We start from the raw sequence: 15,236 nt of genomic DNA on the forward strand, positions 1-15,236 counted from the left end.
AGCCCAATTTTTTACTTTTCCCCTTCCGGCCTATGTGATCTTGATGTGGGTTCGTACATCATCGTCTCCGGGCCGCTCCTGGGCTCGTTTGGCAGCAACATCTTCTGGGCCTTCACCCGGCTCTCCTTGGTCAAAATCCCCAGCTTTTGTGAGTCTCCCTACACCCTTCACAATGTCGCCACCCTCCTCTAAGGGAATTTCGCGGTTGTTCCCTGCTCCTGAGACCTTGCTGCCGTATTCGGCGGTGCTTCCAGGGAATTTCTTCGTAACGGATTGGTCAATGCCAGATTCGACGGCTTGAAGAGTGTGAGTCGAGGACTGCGGCGGTGGATGAAAGGCACTTACTGCTGAGACTGCCTCCAGGGATAGTCTTCCCTCCGAAACCACCGTCTCCGGCTCCATGCTTCAGATAGTCGGACGCAAGATCTTTCTCGGCCTGCTTCGCAATATCCATTAGGTTCTGGCTTTTGTCCTGTCCAGACATTGTGATGATTGGAGATAGGAGCAGGTTAACGGAGGTCTGGCTGGCTATATTTCGGTATGGCTGTTGGAAGTGATAGTGTAGTAGCCCTTGCGAATCTTTTACAACAGGAAATAGTCCAGTGAGCAGCTCAACTCAAAGGCCACACTGCGTACTTATACCCAGCAGAAATATCAATTTCTTCCGTGATGTCACAAGCACCCAAGTTACATCATTGTGGACAAGGCTGGAGACTCGATGCTGTGATATACATCTTGGCCGAATGCAGTTTAGTGGACTTCAACAAGGCTGAAGCACATCGCCACCAGCGCGTCGAGGAATGTCTCTCCCGATATCACCAAACGACATGTCGGCATAGAATTTGTAGCTGGACTGAACTCGAGCCTGCTATTGTGACTTCTCTTCGCACGGTCTCCTGAGGTAGGAAGACGCAATGTCGCGTTCGGATGGACACGCCTCGAGTGGCGCACTTTCTGTGCATCAGTGAAATGGCCACCCTTTGGCGGTTAATGCCACAGCATTGTCTGCCACAACTTGCTGATTGTGAATACTCCGTATCCGCAGAAGTCCAGTAAGTCCTGTCTGTTGGTTGAGCTGACCGTAACACGATCTCTTTTCCTTTCCCCCTTCTCGTTGAGCGCAGACATGGAAGGCACGACTTGTGCGAGAGACGGTGAGGCAGGAACCGGCGCCGACTTTTCCTCCTGCGAACCACTTCCGCATCACTCAAGTCTGAAATTTCTTCGCTTGCCAAAGGATGAACTACTGCGTCAGCCCAGTCGTCGTGTATCACAGGAAATCATGCGTCCCACACATGCGCAAGCACGTACACCTACTTCGCCTGACCAAGCCGCTATCAGTGCCCGGAGCTGTCGATCATCAGTTTCTGCCATTCCTCATCCTACAGCAGGTACAGCCCGTCGCGCTACGTCAAGTGGCATTAGGGGGAATAGAGTGGGATCAGATCTCAGCAGAACAGGCTTCAGCCCTGAGCATGATCATTCGAAGTCTTGGATCGCTTCCGAAGACCCTCCGTCTTCTTCGAAGTCTTTATCCCGACCCTTTGCCACCAGCTCGGCAACCCACTCCCCGTATAGTCTGCGACACCCTGAGGATGGGCCGGTTGTTCGACTCCAACCGTATGACCGTCATTTGTCTTGCGGCTCCCTCAAGGCTTCGGATTCGGCATCATCGCATCAAGCGACGCATAGCTTTGGCCTTCCAAAGTCGAACACCATATCCAATCTCATTAACCTTCCCCGTGATATCAGACCGAGGCGTTTACTCCAGCCACTAGGACCTCCACTCCCGAGAACACAGACTCTGGGCAACATAACGTGCTTTGGATCGACTGACCCGACTCCTTCTCCTCGAATGCCCACTTCAGTGAAGCTCTCACACTCCAAGAGATTTCCTAAAGATACGAGCCAGCTAGACATTGCCACAGTGCTAAATGAATGTAGAATGACAGATGAGGAGGTGGAGATGATGCGACAAGGACAAATGGAGGCTGCTGTCAACCGTGTCCGACTGAAAGAAAGATCAAGAGATGGGCGTGATTCAGGCCGGTTTTACCAATATCTGACTGTCGAAACGAACGAAACAACACCGAGTCTCACACTTCCGATACAACTGGGCGCATCTGACACGCTACGAAAAGATCTTGACAGGACTGGCACAGACAACCACCATCACCCGATCGATCCAACTCTGGCTAACAACAAAAAGTGTGTCGATCACCATCCTTCGAGCGTAACAACAACAACAAGTGATACAAGGTCTAATCAGAGCGGACCTGTTCTCGAGAGGCTCCAGCAGGTGTGCTAGTGTCTCTGTAACTTGTGCCTCTTAGCTCAGCTAACTTGGTTACAGAGGCATTATGATCATGGTGCCAAGTCTTCCCAGTATTGGTCTGGTCGTTATTTGTCAGTGTGTGACAGGATCCGAAGTGAACCTTTAAAGAACAACAAACTTCTTCCACCGGTAGAGTCTTCTACTCAGGCCATGGATATGGTCTTTGATGCGTGTGAAAAAGCACGAATCCGGCTGGCATTAGACGAGCTTAGAAGATCATGCATGACTCATGATGCACTTGAAAGCTTCGAGCATTTCGAAACCGGTCTGCTGAAGAAGATTGGTACATCTCACCACAGTCTTTACCGAGAAAGTAACTCTTTATCAAGAGTCTCCGATACGGGATCAATATTAAGGACGACTGGTGGCGGTGGTCGAAAATCTGGAGACGCATTGAATGTGCCTAACCTGCTGTGGACCCCCTCAACGCCTAACAGGTGGCTTTCCAGTATCAACGCCGAAGCCGCGATGAGCATATCTTCCGGGAGTTTTGAGGGCAAAGGCGCTCTTGCGAAGAGCAAGACCACCGGTAATCTGGCGTCATTCATTCCAAAGTTCAGTAGCAGACAACTGCCACCATACATCAAGACCAACCACCAATCAAACTCGACGGCGCCGAACGCGCACCAGCGGCGAGTGTCATACATCGGACTGTCTCCCGAATCGGCAGGGTCTACTGCTGGGGACAGAGAACCCCCTTCAGCAAGCCAAAATAGATCAACGCACAGGCGGTCGGGTTCACAGATGTCCTCTCCCGGTCTCGTCAACAGCGAGAGCCGCAGTCCCGAATCGCAGTCCACCCTTACGACTACAACAATGGTCGAGAAAGATCGAAGCCTGATATTTGGGAAGAAAGTCCGAAAGCTAGACCAAGTGGTTAGGAGCCTTGACTGCGCTATGATGGAAAGTGGCCATACAATACCCCCTTGTGAGAGAAAGTCGCAACCTTTCTTCCCGCGAGTTCAAATGGTCACTGTGCAGGGAGAGAAAGAGAAAGTGATTCGCTCTTGGAGAAAGTCAGAGCGGCAGTCCAGTGGAGAGATGTTGAGGAATTTGTTTGGAGCTGGGGTGCGAGAAGTGAAGAAGATGGGGCGTAGGGTTGGAGCAATGAGCATAGGAAGCAGTGAGGATCTGCCATCATCGAGGCACGAATAGAACGAAGGTAGATAGATGTTTGCCTGCAAGTCTCATGGAACTCAAGCTGTTTAAACGGCAGCAAGGAACCTCTTGCTGTGCGAAACGGTTCTATGTAGGTATCCAATGAATTTCCAGCCGAACACTTCTTGCACCATCAGCATCATCTGCATACACGTCGACTTTGTCGAACCGTTTCGGCACGTGGTCGGCGTAGAAAGTCGTCTTGTTTTGGTAGGACAGGACATGAGGGTTTTGAGGGTCCGAAGAGAAGATGCTCTGCACAGAGGTGGACTTGGTGCACTCGAACCTGGCCGTGGCTCTATCGATGAGGCACGGGGAATAGCTGGACGACAGGGAGAAGAGCGGTGCGTGGCCTGGATCGACAACGTCGGATTGTGCCGTGAAGGTGGCGCAGGTTCCCGAGACGTACCACTGGCCCAGACGGATGAGACAACCCAAGTTTTGATCCGATGGTGGGTTCTCGCTCAATGATGATGGGGCGCGTGGCGCAACCGGCGCGGCGAGAGATTTCTGGTTCTGTGCTGCCGGTGCCCGTACGGAGTCATCGGCGGCGGAGTCGTCGTGTGTTGCAGATATCGAAGTCGAAGTCAAACTCGAGGCGTCGTCGAGAACATGAATCGCGAGATGGCCCTTGCCCGTGAACGGCGGGGATGTACTCGTAGGCGTGCTCGTGGCGGTTACGGTTGATGTGCGCGTAGGCGGTGACGGACCGGGATTATCGGGGCTTTTGTCGTTTTTGGGCAAGTATTTGATCCCGCTGGCTGGACAGTTGGATTTCGCGCCGTCAGGGTCCGTGGGGACGAATATCTCGCGGACAGTTTCGGCGGGGAGGAACGGAAGGCTGTTGCTGTCGTGGAGGTGATGCTGATGTGGTGGTGCCGGGGAGGAGGAGGTGGTGGTGGTGGTGGTGGCAAGGGCGTCGTCGTCGCGGGCGTATGCGTTCCTCAACGGGCCCTTGACGGAGAAATGGTACCATATCTCATTGAGTTCGCCAGAGTGCGTGCAGCGGAACGTCACGGCGTGGCCGTGTGGTGACGACGAGACGGCGTCTTCGAGGTCTTGTAGCGTGTAGCGTACGTCGCGAGACGGGACGATGCCGGCTTCGGAGAGGATGGCGTGCGTGTCTAATGTCCGGAAGAGGGATGTCGTGTGGATGAAGTAGTCTAGGATGCCCAGGTCGAGATCGCCGCCACTATCACCACCAATACTACTACTTCCTCCACCAGTAATGGTACCACTACCATCACCTTCAGAAACATGATCTCCTGATAGCGCTTCTTCTGGGTAGCATCCCGGTTCGAGAGTCGAGACACATGTGCCGTGCTTGTTCCATTCGTGCGCCCAGAGGTGTGCCGGGTCCGAGTTGAGTGAGAGCCAGTACTCGTCCATAAAGTCCAGGAGCGCCGTGCTGCTGTCTGAGTGCGTGTGGTTGAGGAGCGTGGTGATCAACTCGCGCATTGCGCCGGGAGGGTGAGAGCGCGTCGAGTCGCAGAACTCGTCGAAGCCTCCGGTGCAGAGGTCTGGCCAGAGACCGTGGATCGTCCAGGACGTGTTGGGCCCAAGGGCCGGCGAGGTGTCCCAGAACTGGGTCTGGAGAAAGTGGCCTGACGGGTGGTTCACGCAGCACGTATTGATCTCGCGAGGTGGAGGGAACGGGCAGGAGAGGGACGGTGGATTGGGACATGATTGAACAGTGGTGGTAGAGATGGCGGTTGAGGTAGTTTCAGGAGGTGTCCCTGGAAGCAGATGTAGCAGGGAGGAGATGAATGGCAGTTGGATTAAAGATGGTGCCATGTCTGATGGTTGGCTGGGAGTAGTGGCCTGAGGATGATATATCGTATATCTATGATTCAAGTACAGGAATATGTCATGGTGGATAGTACTCTACTCTCTCTGCTTATTGGTGTTGTGTAGAGATCATCTGGCCGCAACTTTGGAGGACGTTGAGTTTAAGGAGCGGAACATGTCAATGTCAACAAATAAATGACGTCGACGAGGCTGTATGTCATGTGACGAGGCTGCGACTTTCAACTGAGACGTTAGATGGTACTACCGCTTTGGTACTACCGCTCCGTCCTGATGACGGGCAAAACACTTTTACTTCGAGTCTATAGTTATCCCGCTCGGCCATGTTGGTGCTTGCAGCCATGTCTGAAGCTTCAACTAGTCGATCTGCAAGCTTATATGGAACCTTAGGGATGTTTGAAATGGTAGTCGTTCTGAACGAGGCTCTCCAGAGAAAGGGGGAACACGTCGTGATTGGCCCACCAACTGGCCAGAAGTCTTTACCCTCTCAGCATCTACAGATCTCGAGGAGCTATGTAGTCATTGAATGCGACAATACCGAAGAGCCAGGGCCTGAACTCTTGAATCTTAAAGAATTCAAAAGTGAATGCATACTAGAACGAATGTCACGCGTCGGTGACTTCACTCGGCTGGTTGACCAGAGCCGCCATGAATCTTTACTCACATCATTTCCACTTCATGGCTTGGTGATTTTGCACTCCTCCTGTGTCGTCTTCAATTGTACTTCTCTTTCCTCGACAACTATCTCTCCCTCTTCCTCCGACAGATTCATATCGGTGCCGGTCAGAGGCGCGAGGCGCGCGGCCCGTGTGCAACCATGGCGTTGAATCGTAAGAAAAGGTAAGGGCATCTTCATGCTCTGAGTCTCATATTGGTGACTGAGTATAACAGCATTTCTTTCCCCACAGAAACGGTCACCTTGAAGTTTGTGGAGTTAAGTGCCGTCGATGGGAGCGCCAAAAAAATCAGCATCAACAACTTCATCGTCCACAGAGACATCCTTTACCAGAGCCAGTGGTTCGCGAGACAACCCACAACTGAAGAGGATGGACCTGTCTTGATCTGCCACGAGCGAAAAGGGGTGGGAGAGCAACTCATTAATTGGCTCTACTTCAACAATTTGCCCTACTCTTATGCAGACCTTGCAAAAGTTGGTGATGAAGGCATTCGAATTGGCACCGAAATTGTCAATGCATACTGCTTTGCTGTCAAGGTTGAGCTGGAAGACTGGGCAAATGCACTTCTTGACTCTTTCTGCAGTGTGGCACTGGAAGACATGCCCTGGATCAAGTACCTGCATGCGCTCCAATCTGTTCAGTCCAGCGATGAGGGCCTGCGAGCACTGATCATGAGGGTCTTAGCCTCGTCAATCCGCGAAACTGGTTGGGACCGTTACATTCAGGAGGTCAATCACGAGCTGTCTCAAATGGTACGGGACGGGGGTGAGTTCGCAGAAAATCTGGTCAGATGCCTTGCAGATCCCGAGACGGCCACGAAGCTGCCCTTGCAGCAGAAGAAGGCAAAATGCAAGTGGCACATCCACAGGATGACCAAAAAGTGTTAAATGGTTCGTCCATTGACGATCATGAATTGGACTCAAGAAATATCACCAACGACGGTACACAGCATTTGGTCTCTCGCCGGCTGACTCGTTGGAAATGGATGTAAGGAACTCGGGAGGGAAAGGTGCCGGCAAGTGCAGTCTTCTGGATGGAGAATGATGTTCAAAGAGGGAGGGTGCTGAATAATTAGAACCAATCACCCTGCGCTTTCAGCTGCTTACGGAATGGTCTCTGAACAGGTGAGAATGAAGTCCATGCTAGAGGCTCAGCAAGTTGGGGCAACACAAAGCAGATCATAGATGATTAAGGCCAAGGCTGTTGCTTAGATGCAAATAGCACTGTTCAATCAAGGAGAATACCAAGCTCTATCAGAACCCCTTTCGGCTTGCAACATGCCTGGAGATACAGCGCATTTTCTCCTGCCACTGCGTTGGAGAAGTTCGTCCCCTAGACCGGTGGCCACTACTCATACAGAATACCTGTCTCTTGCGAGTTTATGGCCAGCCGACGGTGACTGATCAATCAGTCTCACAAAATAGACTTTGCATATTCAAACCATGCTGAAACATGCCCAATCTAAGTGTCGAACGCCCCAGGAGGCAGCGTGTACCCTCTGGCGCCCTCGGTACTCAACAGGACAACCACAGCATTGGAATCAAGCCCAAGTGCAGCTGGATTGATGGTGCTCGCCCTTCGTAGCGCAGCAAGAGAAGCAGCTCCGCATGGACCAGCATTGACGTTGTGAGCTTGCAGGTATTGAACAGCCTTGTGGCACTCGAGATCTGAGATCGTCACGCTTGCATCGACACCCTTCGTAAAAGCCGGCCATGAAATCGGTGACACAGTACCACAATTCATGCCGTTCATGATCGTAGCTGATGTTTCGATAGTTTTCCACTCATGTGACTGAAGATTGTGGTGCAAACAAGCCGCCGTGTCGGGCTCTACAGTCAACACCCTGATCTGCCTTCCTCCAGATTTACAATGCGCGACGACGGCGTGGCCCAATGAACCAACTCCTATTGGGGTTACCATCAGTGTAGCTCTCAGTCCCTGCTTTGCTAGCTGCTGCTCGGATTCAGCGAGAAGAGTCGAATAACCCTCGACGATCCATGCAGGAATCTGCTCGTATCCTTCAAATGCGTTATCCTGAATGAGGAGGTTATTAGGCTCCTCTTTGGACTTAGCTGAAGCTGTCGCAACCGCTGCATCATAGTCTCCGGATATCACGGTGACTTTAGCACCTTCACTTTCGATCTTCTGAACAGTCTCTTGGTCGGCAAATCTCGACATGAATATTCGGGTGGGAATGTTAAGAATCTTGCCCATTCGCGCTACGGCTCGACCGTGATTTCCCTCCGTTGCTGCAAAGAGAGTGATACCCAACTCTTGGGCAGCCTTTGCCGCATCTTCGAGACTCGCGTCAAGAGGAAGTCCAGTACGATCTGCGACTGCTCGAAATGTGCCCCATGAGGCGCCCAGGATTTTGAAGGCCGGCAGGCCAAGACGACTGCTTTCGTCCTTGACATATACAGCCTTCACACCGAGCTCTTTGGCCACATCCTCGAGGGACACCAGTGGACTTGGGCAATATCCGGGAAGTCGTTCATGAAACGTTTGCGCAAGGCCGATGTCCGCCTCGTACTCGTACCTCCAGGTTTGTGCTTGAGAATTCGTATACATCGCAGAGGCCGACATGACTCCAGATCAACGCAAAGATGCTAGAGCTACTCCTCGTGGAGGAAACTATTGTAGACTTGGTAATAGTGCTGTTCTAGTCTAGTCAGATAGGCGTACTGACCAAGTAGAGGAAGGCTATGGACATTGTCGCAGGGCGCGCTATCTCACACCTTCCGATGGCCCTCTTACTAGTCGAAGCTAAGCTCTCAAGGAATTGTCTGAGGTATACCTTCGAACCATGACTCCTTGGACCTCGTGCGACCGTGTCACGTACAATTTGATGTACCTACCAAGCTGTATTGAACCCAGTCGACCAGGGCTGAAGTTCGGCACGGAACAATCTTAACGCGTGTCAACCAATCGGGGCTTCAGATGGCAACGTCGCCGGACTGGCACCATATCGATTTGCATGGGTGCATGGTATCCCAGCCTCAGGCTGCAGGCCAGCTGGCCAGCCTCCATTGGTTGCCTCGCCTCTCAAAAGTGTGCTTTCTCATCAAATCCCATCATGAGAAGCATTCTGAACCAAGCCCCCGGCGGTCGCCAACCTCTCTGTCACTCCATTCAGTTGTGTGCAACTTAGTGATTGGCCACATTTCTCGCATCGCGGCCCAAGAAGCCCGCACATTCTTGCGCTGGTCGCGCAAGTCAAGTGGTGGTTGCTGACGCAGGCAAGCTTTGTCCATGGCAATAGAGGATATCAAGAAGAAAAAGAAGAAGTCCCACCGCGATCATGGTGATACTCGTGCTTCCAAATCATTCAAAGAAACCGGTGATGATGACCGTGCAACGACGAAATCCTCCGCCGCCGCCGATCGCCCCCTCGATGTCGAGACTCTTCGCAAGGCCAGGCTCGAATATCTAGCAAAGCCCCCTGGGGAGAAGCGGAAAGAGATGAAATATGAATACGTTAAGAGCACGAAAACCGTGTCGCAGACTGCTGCCGACCGAGAACGGCAATATAGATTAATGAGGGAACGCAGTCCAGACTCTCAGCATACGAAACCCTCACGGAAACCCGCGAAGCGCACAAACGATACGCAGAAGCGCATGCGTCGCGATGATGGCGAATCTGAATACGTTTACGGGAGGCCAGACAATGTGCGGAGAGACACGCCGACGAGACCTGCGACAAAGTCACCATCGAAGACGTCGGTCAGAGACCATGCGTCTTCAACTGCCAGGCGACACATCCCCGAGCGCAGGAACACAGAACCTATAACGCGAAGAACGTCCAATGATGACCGTGACGCAGAACGTGGAGATTCTGGGCGCGCCACTTCAAGGCAACAGCGCGATTCGCGGTCTCCCTCGACAATGGTCCAGCGAAGTACTGCGTCCGCAGACAAGTCGCAGAGGCCACCATTGAAGCGCAATGCAACTACAACAACAACATTAAAATCCAAAATTGGAGTCGGCGCCAGCAACTTGACGCATGTTTCCGACGGGCAGAGAAATGCGGCCGGGCTATTCAGTGGAATGTTTCTCCCACACAACGAACCTCCAAAGAAAGTCTCCTGCTTGACATGTGGAGCAGACGACGTTCCTATTGTCAAGTCAGCCAAACTCCCTTGTTCCCATCGCATGTGTCACTCATGCCTCAAGCGGATATTCACCATGTCGGTCAAAGATCCTGCGCATATGCCACCCCGCTGCTGTACGGATCAGCACATAGATCTGAAACATGTGGACAAACTATTCGACCAGAAATTCAAGGTCCTGTGGAATCGCAAATATGACGAGTTTAAGACGAAAAACAGGATATACTGCCCTGCGAGAAAGTGCGGCGCATGGATCAAACCACACTACATGAAGATCGAGAACGGCCGAAAGGTCGGCAAGTGCAAGCAATGCAAGACGCGGGTCTGCGGGATTTGTTCGCAAAAGATGCACGTCTCACGCGACTGCCCCAAAGATCCCGAGACGAAGGCCTTTGTCCAAGTTGCCAAAGAGAAAGGGTGGCAACGGTGTTACAATTGCTCTGCCATGGTTGAGCTCAAAGAAGGCTGCAACCACATGACGTGTCGCTGCACAGCAGAGTTCTGCATGATCTGTGGCCTCAAGTGGAAGTCCTGCGACTGCCCGTGGTTCAATTATCAGGCCGTCGATGCCCACCTTGGAGACCCTGTCCGCTATCAAGAGGAGATGGACAGACGGAGAGACCAGGTCGAACGGGATGAGGCCTTGGCTCGACGCATGCAACAGCTCGGCCTCGGGAACGACGCCGAGAGGGACGACGCGTTTGGCAATGCTGCAATCCACCACATGAATGGCAATTTCATACAACAGGCCCGCGAAGCCCTGACGGCAAACTACGCACAGGCCGGACAGGCCGCGAGAGACCTGATCAACGGTTTGGTCATGGGCAGAGAGAACCGCACGCCCGGCGGTATTCCGCTCCCAATGGAGCAGATGCTTGAACTTCTCGGACAGCGTGGCGCTAGGGACCCTGCAGAGGAGGACCACGGTGGCGATAGTCCCCGACGAGCTGGGCGACGCGGTACTGCGAGAAGGCGCCACGCTGCTCAGGAGGCTGGCGGCGAGCACGCTACGAACACAGAAACCGACGAGGAGAGGAGAATTCGAGCCTGGGCAAACAGTGCACCTGCGTGACGTGACTTTGCTACACATAACACATATGTGCAGAGTATTCCTCTGGCAATTTTACTACGTACCTGAGCTGGTTGTGATTGGTCTGTGGTGATGGAGCTTTCTTGGCCGGGGATATTTTGGATGTTGTCTTTGGTTTTTATAGCCTTGAGATGGCACGGAACGGGACGAAAATAACGATGACCGATATGGGAACCAGGCGAATTTTCTCTTTTTTTCGCAGGCTGAGAAAGGGGATCCTTCAGGAGAAAGCCGCGTGGCGTCTGTCCTGATGACGAGGAGAATTGTATATGACTTGATGACCTAGATAGTTTTTTATCTCATGTTGATAAGATTGTTCCGCTTTTTGTATCACATTTCTCCCGATGAGTTTCCATTCCATTTTTCACTTTTCATGAACGAGCCCGCCGCATCCTTTTGCGGCTACTTCGGATCATACATACAGTTTCATCATGCATATATCTAACAGGTAGATAGGCAGGCAGGCAGGTAGGTAGGTAGGTAGGTACCTGTGAGGGCGTGAGTGTGCCGTGTAAATGAATCTCAAGCCTTTGCGAACAACGACTCCAGCTCCTTGGCGACCTCGTCCCCGACTTGCTCGGTGGAGCTGGTGCCGCCGATGTCCTTGGTCACGACGCCCCTGTCAATGACTATCCGCACGGCCTGCTCGACCAGGACGCTCTCCTTGGGCATGTTCAGGCTGTAGAGCAGGAGCATGGCGACGCTCAGGATGGCGGCGACGGGGTTGATGACGCCCTGGCCGGCGATGTCCGGGGCGGAGCCGTGGATGGGCTCGTAGATGCCGTTGCACAGGCCCTTGCCGTCGGGCACGCCGCTCAGGCTCGCGCTGGGCAGCAGGCCCAGGCTGCCCGGGATGACGGAGGCCTCGTCGGAGATGATGTCGCCGAACAGGTTCGAGGTGACGATGACGCCGTTGAGGGCGCGCGGGTTCTTGACCATGATCATGGCGGCCGAGTCGATGAGCTGGTGCTCGAACTCGAGCTGCGGGAACTCCCTCTGCATCGTCTCGGTGAAGACCCGGCGCCACAGCCGGCTCGTCGCGAGCACGTTGGCCTTGTCCAGGCTCCAGACCTTGCTGGGCGGCGACTTTGCGAGCGCCAGGTAGGCCGCCAGGCGCGTGATGCGCTCAATCTCCCGGCGTGAGTACGGCTCGCGGTCCTCGGCGAACTCGTCGGCGCCGTCGGCCGGGTTGCCCTCGACCCGGTCGCCAAAGTAGATGCCGCCCGTGAGTTCGCGGACGATCATGAAGTCGGTGCCCCGGCACACTTCCTCCTTCAGCGGCGACCGCGCCGCCAGGGACGGCGACGCGAAAAAGCACGGCCGCAGGTTGCCGAACGTGCCCATCTCCTTGCGGAGCTTGAGGAGGCCTTGCTCCGGTCGCACCTTGCCCACGCCGTACTTGGGCCCGCCAATGGCGCCGAGGAGGACGGCGTGTGCGGACTTCGCGGCCGCGAGCGCTTCGTCGGTCAATGGCGTGCCGTGGGCGTCGATGGAGCACTGTGAGGTAGTAGAAGACATCAGTACAAGGCAGGTCGCATGGGCTGGCGTCGTAGTGTAGTTTGGTCGGTGCGTGAGGGAGGGTGATTGTGTGACTTACGCCTCCGAGGAGATGGTCTTGGAAGTTGAACTTGACATCCTTTGAGCACTTTTCGATGACTTTCAGGACCTGGGTAGTAGAGGCGTCTTGTTAGCTGTCATAAGTTCTTCCCAGTCCGACAGAAAGGTGCAGTGAATGGATGCCATCGAGTCTGGTCTTTTTCCGTAACGTGTCAAACCTAATGACAACATAGTGGGATTCATCTGGCGCAACAGTGCAATAACAGCGGGTGGATATGGGATGAGTGCATACTTTGACTGCTTCTTTGGTCACCTAGATCAAGGCAAGATGTCGGGTTAGAGTAAGATCAGGCAAGCAAAAACTAGCGGCATGTAGTAGGTATATGGGGTGGTGAGCGAACCTCTGGGCCAGCGTAGTCTCCAGCAAACACCACGATATTGAAGGTCGGCATCGTGAAGGCGGGCTTCCTCTATTGCTGTCGTTGCGGTTGCGTCTGTTGACGGAAATTGTCCAAGTAAGCAACGAGATACCTGGATGTCTTTGATATCTTTATGCTCAACTGATCGGGTTGGAAACACACAAGGCCTGAGTGGCGGGTCAAAATCAGGGCCGCCGCCGTCGCCGGTATCGGCCGTGAATTTATCAATATCAACGAACCCCAGATTATTGTGGTCCATGCCAAGATCAGCCCGGATCAGGAAACTGCGCCATGCCGCCCTTGCGCAACCCCTGGCTCGGCACCCTCGCCTCACCGGTCATTTGGGGCCGACTATGCGGACCTTTGCAACCGTTCCATGAACCTCCACAGGGCTTTCATGTTGCAAAGGTCGTAAGGAGCGTCAGGACGTCGGCGTTCCGCTGGGGACGCTAGGCACTAGGCGTGAGTATTGAGTTGTAAAGACGGTCATTGCAAACGACCGCAACTCGGCCTGTTCAACACTTACGGACATAGTGACTGCCCTATACAGATAAATGCGCGAGGTGCGGAATTGGCAGAGGTTCAGAGAGTGTTTTCCAGTCTTCTACAAATGTCCCTGAAAAACCGCATAACCATTAATGCATCATGAGTTTGGCATGTTACAGAAGCAAAGAATTCGGACCTTTCCGTGCTTCGCCCGCAATAACGGCTGGCCTCAAGAACCGACTCAGGCTGAGATCTGTGTCGCATCTCTCTGCTTGCTTGACAGTTTTTTGGTTTCTCGGAGAGATAATTGTTACTTCTGGAATTTGACATCTTTCTGATTACTCACGAACAGTTGCACAAAGTCGGCGTGCCCCCCTCCGCTTACGTGGCTGCAGCGGTTGGGATTCTTACCACCATGAGCACTCGCAGAGAAAATACTCCAGCGTGTGCCGCCTACAACAGGGCCTTGGACCCTGGAAACTATGGGTATCACCCTAGCCTGGCGGCAGGAGTGGTGTTCTCAACAATCTTTGGGTTGATCGCAATTGGCCACCTTGTGATTGTTATGCGAACCCGAGTGTACTGGATCGTGTTATTCAGCATTGGAGCAACCATCGAAACCATCGGCTGGGTAGGTCGGGCCATAGGATATCACTGTCCCTATTCGCGCTCGCTTTTTCTGATGCAGACAGCTACTTTGATCATGGGTGAGTGACATTCCGTGTCCAGACATTTCCAGAAGGAACGAACCGCATTTCCATTCTTTTGGGCCGCGAAGGCGTTTTGGTTTTTGTCGCCGTTCTCAAGAGAAGACTTCTCAAAAATGGCTAACTGAGAGTGTTTTGCGCTTTTCCAGGGCCGTCTTGGACTCAGGCAGGAATATATATTGCACTGTGGGTTTTGGTTCGAGGCTTGGGCAGGAAAACCTCCCCATTCTCTCCCACGGTTTACCTTTTCGGGTGCTTCGTGGCCGATGTCGTGTGCTTGAGCTTGCAAGCGACGGGCGGGGGTCTGGCTGGATCGGCGTACTCCAAGCACGAATCTACCGACCCTGGAACGAAGACGATGGTCGCCGGCATCATCTCTCAACTCGGAGTTGCGGTTGTTTTCTGCTTCCTGTTTGCCGTCGTGGTGCACCGTGGTGCTACACAACTCCGAGACCCTGGTAACAGAAAACTTTGGCACATCACTATAGCCATTGTTACTGCCATTTCGATGATGATCATGCGCAATGTCTATCGATCGATAGAGCTTCTTCAGGGATGGCGAGGATACCTGATCACGCACGAGAGGTTTGTGGTGGGCCTTGATGCTGTTCCGATGACTATATCTATGGCTACCTTCCTGGTGATTCAGCCGACGATGGGTCTCATAAAGAGGAAAGTCCATGACCAAGGTTCACGCCCCGAAACTACGCTTACAGAATCATCCCGGGAGAAGGAATGATCTGGCTTGCCAACAGGTCGGACCTGGGTGGTTTGGGGGAACTGTCACTATCGCGCCTTAGACCAAGCCACCTCCCCGAGACTCTTCAGCGGTCACATCATTTTAGAGCGTTCTCGGCCTTAGAGAATGAGAAAATGCAGACACGATAAAAGGTGT

General features: G+C 53.2%; 8 protein-coding genes across 8 annotated transcripts; 4 read left to right on the forward strand and 4 right to left on the reverse strand.

Moving 5' to 3' along the window:
- Positions 1-30: 30 nt before the first annotated feature.
- On the reverse strand, positions 31-484 carry PV08_10648 (uncharacterized protein; the record flags this gene model as incomplete). The annotated part of the gene is made up of 2 exons (XM_016384962.1): positions 31-296; positions 346-484. The coding sequence occupies 2 exons, from the start codon at positions 482-484 to the stop codon at positions 31-33; spliced, it is 405 nt and encodes a 134-aa protein (XP_016231564.1).
- A 1,461-nt stretch (positions 485-1,945) lies between these two features.
- Positions 1,946-3,490, forward strand: PV08_10649 (uncharacterized protein; the record flags this gene model as incomplete). Its single annotated transcript, XM_016384963.1, has 2 exons — positions 1,946-2,299; positions 2,354-3,490. 2 exons carry the CDS (start codon positions 1,946-1,948, stop codon positions 3,488-3,490), a joined length of 1,491 nt encoding a protein of 496 aa, XP_016231565.1.
- Positions 3,491-3,580: 90 nt separating this feature from the next.
- On the reverse strand, positions 3,581-5,287 carry PV08_10650 (uncharacterized protein; the record flags this gene model as incomplete). The annotated part of the gene is made up of 1 exon (XM_016384964.1): positions 3,581-5,287. One exon carries the CDS (start codon positions 5,285-5,287, stop codon positions 3,581-3,583), a length of 1,707 nt encoding a protein of 568 aa, XP_016231566.1.
- Positions 5,288-6,116: 829 nt separating this feature from the next.
- On the forward strand, positions 6,117-6,863 carry PV08_10651 (uncharacterized protein; the record flags this gene model as incomplete). The annotated part of the gene is made up of 2 exons (XM_016384965.1): positions 6,117-6,139; positions 6,191-6,863. 2 exons carry the CDS (start codon positions 6,117-6,119, stop codon positions 6,861-6,863), a joined length of 696 nt encoding a protein of 231 aa, XP_016231567.1.
- A 574-nt stretch (positions 6,864-7,437) lies between these two features.
- PV08_10652 (uncharacterized protein) lies at positions 7,438-8,559 on the reverse strand (the record flags this gene model as incomplete). Its single annotated transcript, XM_016384966.1, has 1 exon — positions 7,438-8,559. One exon carries the CDS (start codon positions 8,557-8,559, stop codon positions 7,438-7,440), a length of 1,122 nt encoding a protein of 373 aa, XP_016231568.1.
- A 666-nt stretch (positions 8,560-9,225) lies between these two features.
- Positions 9,226-11,154, forward strand: PV08_10653 (uncharacterized protein; the record flags this gene model as incomplete). Its single annotated transcript, XM_016384967.1, has 1 exon — positions 9,226-11,154. One exon carries the CDS (start codon positions 9,226-9,228, stop codon positions 11,152-11,154), a length of 1,929 nt encoding a protein of 642 aa, XP_016231569.1.
- A 540-nt stretch (positions 11,155-11,694) lies between these two features.
- PV08_10654 (3-isopropylmalate dehydrogenase A) lies at positions 11,695-13,181 on the reverse strand (the record flags this gene model as incomplete). The annotated part of the gene is made up of 3 exons (XM_016384968.1): positions 11,695-12,669; positions 12,770-12,838; positions 13,131-13,181. The coding sequence occupies 3 exons, from the start codon at positions 13,179-13,181 to the stop codon at positions 11,695-11,697; spliced, it is 1,095 nt and encodes a 364-aa protein (XP_016231570.1).
- An 868-nt stretch (positions 13,182-14,049) lies between these two features.
- Positions 14,050-15,080, forward strand: PV08_10655 (uncharacterized protein; the record flags this gene model as incomplete). Its single annotated transcript, XM_016384969.1, has 2 exons — positions 14,050-14,341; positions 14,491-15,080. 2 exons carry the CDS (start codon positions 14,050-14,052, stop codon positions 15,078-15,080), a joined length of 882 nt encoding a protein of 293 aa, XP_016231571.1.
- Positions 15,081-15,236: the final 156 nt, after the last annotated feature.

The sequence above is a fragment of the Exophiala spinifera genome (assembly GCF_000836115.1).
Source record: "Exophiala spinifera strain CBS 89968 unplaced genomic scaffold supercont1.8, whole genome shotgun sequence".
Classification (NCBI taxonomy): Eukaryota; Fungi; Ascomycota; class Eurotiomycetes; order Chaetothyriales; family Herpotrichiellaceae; genus Exophiala; species Exophiala spinifera.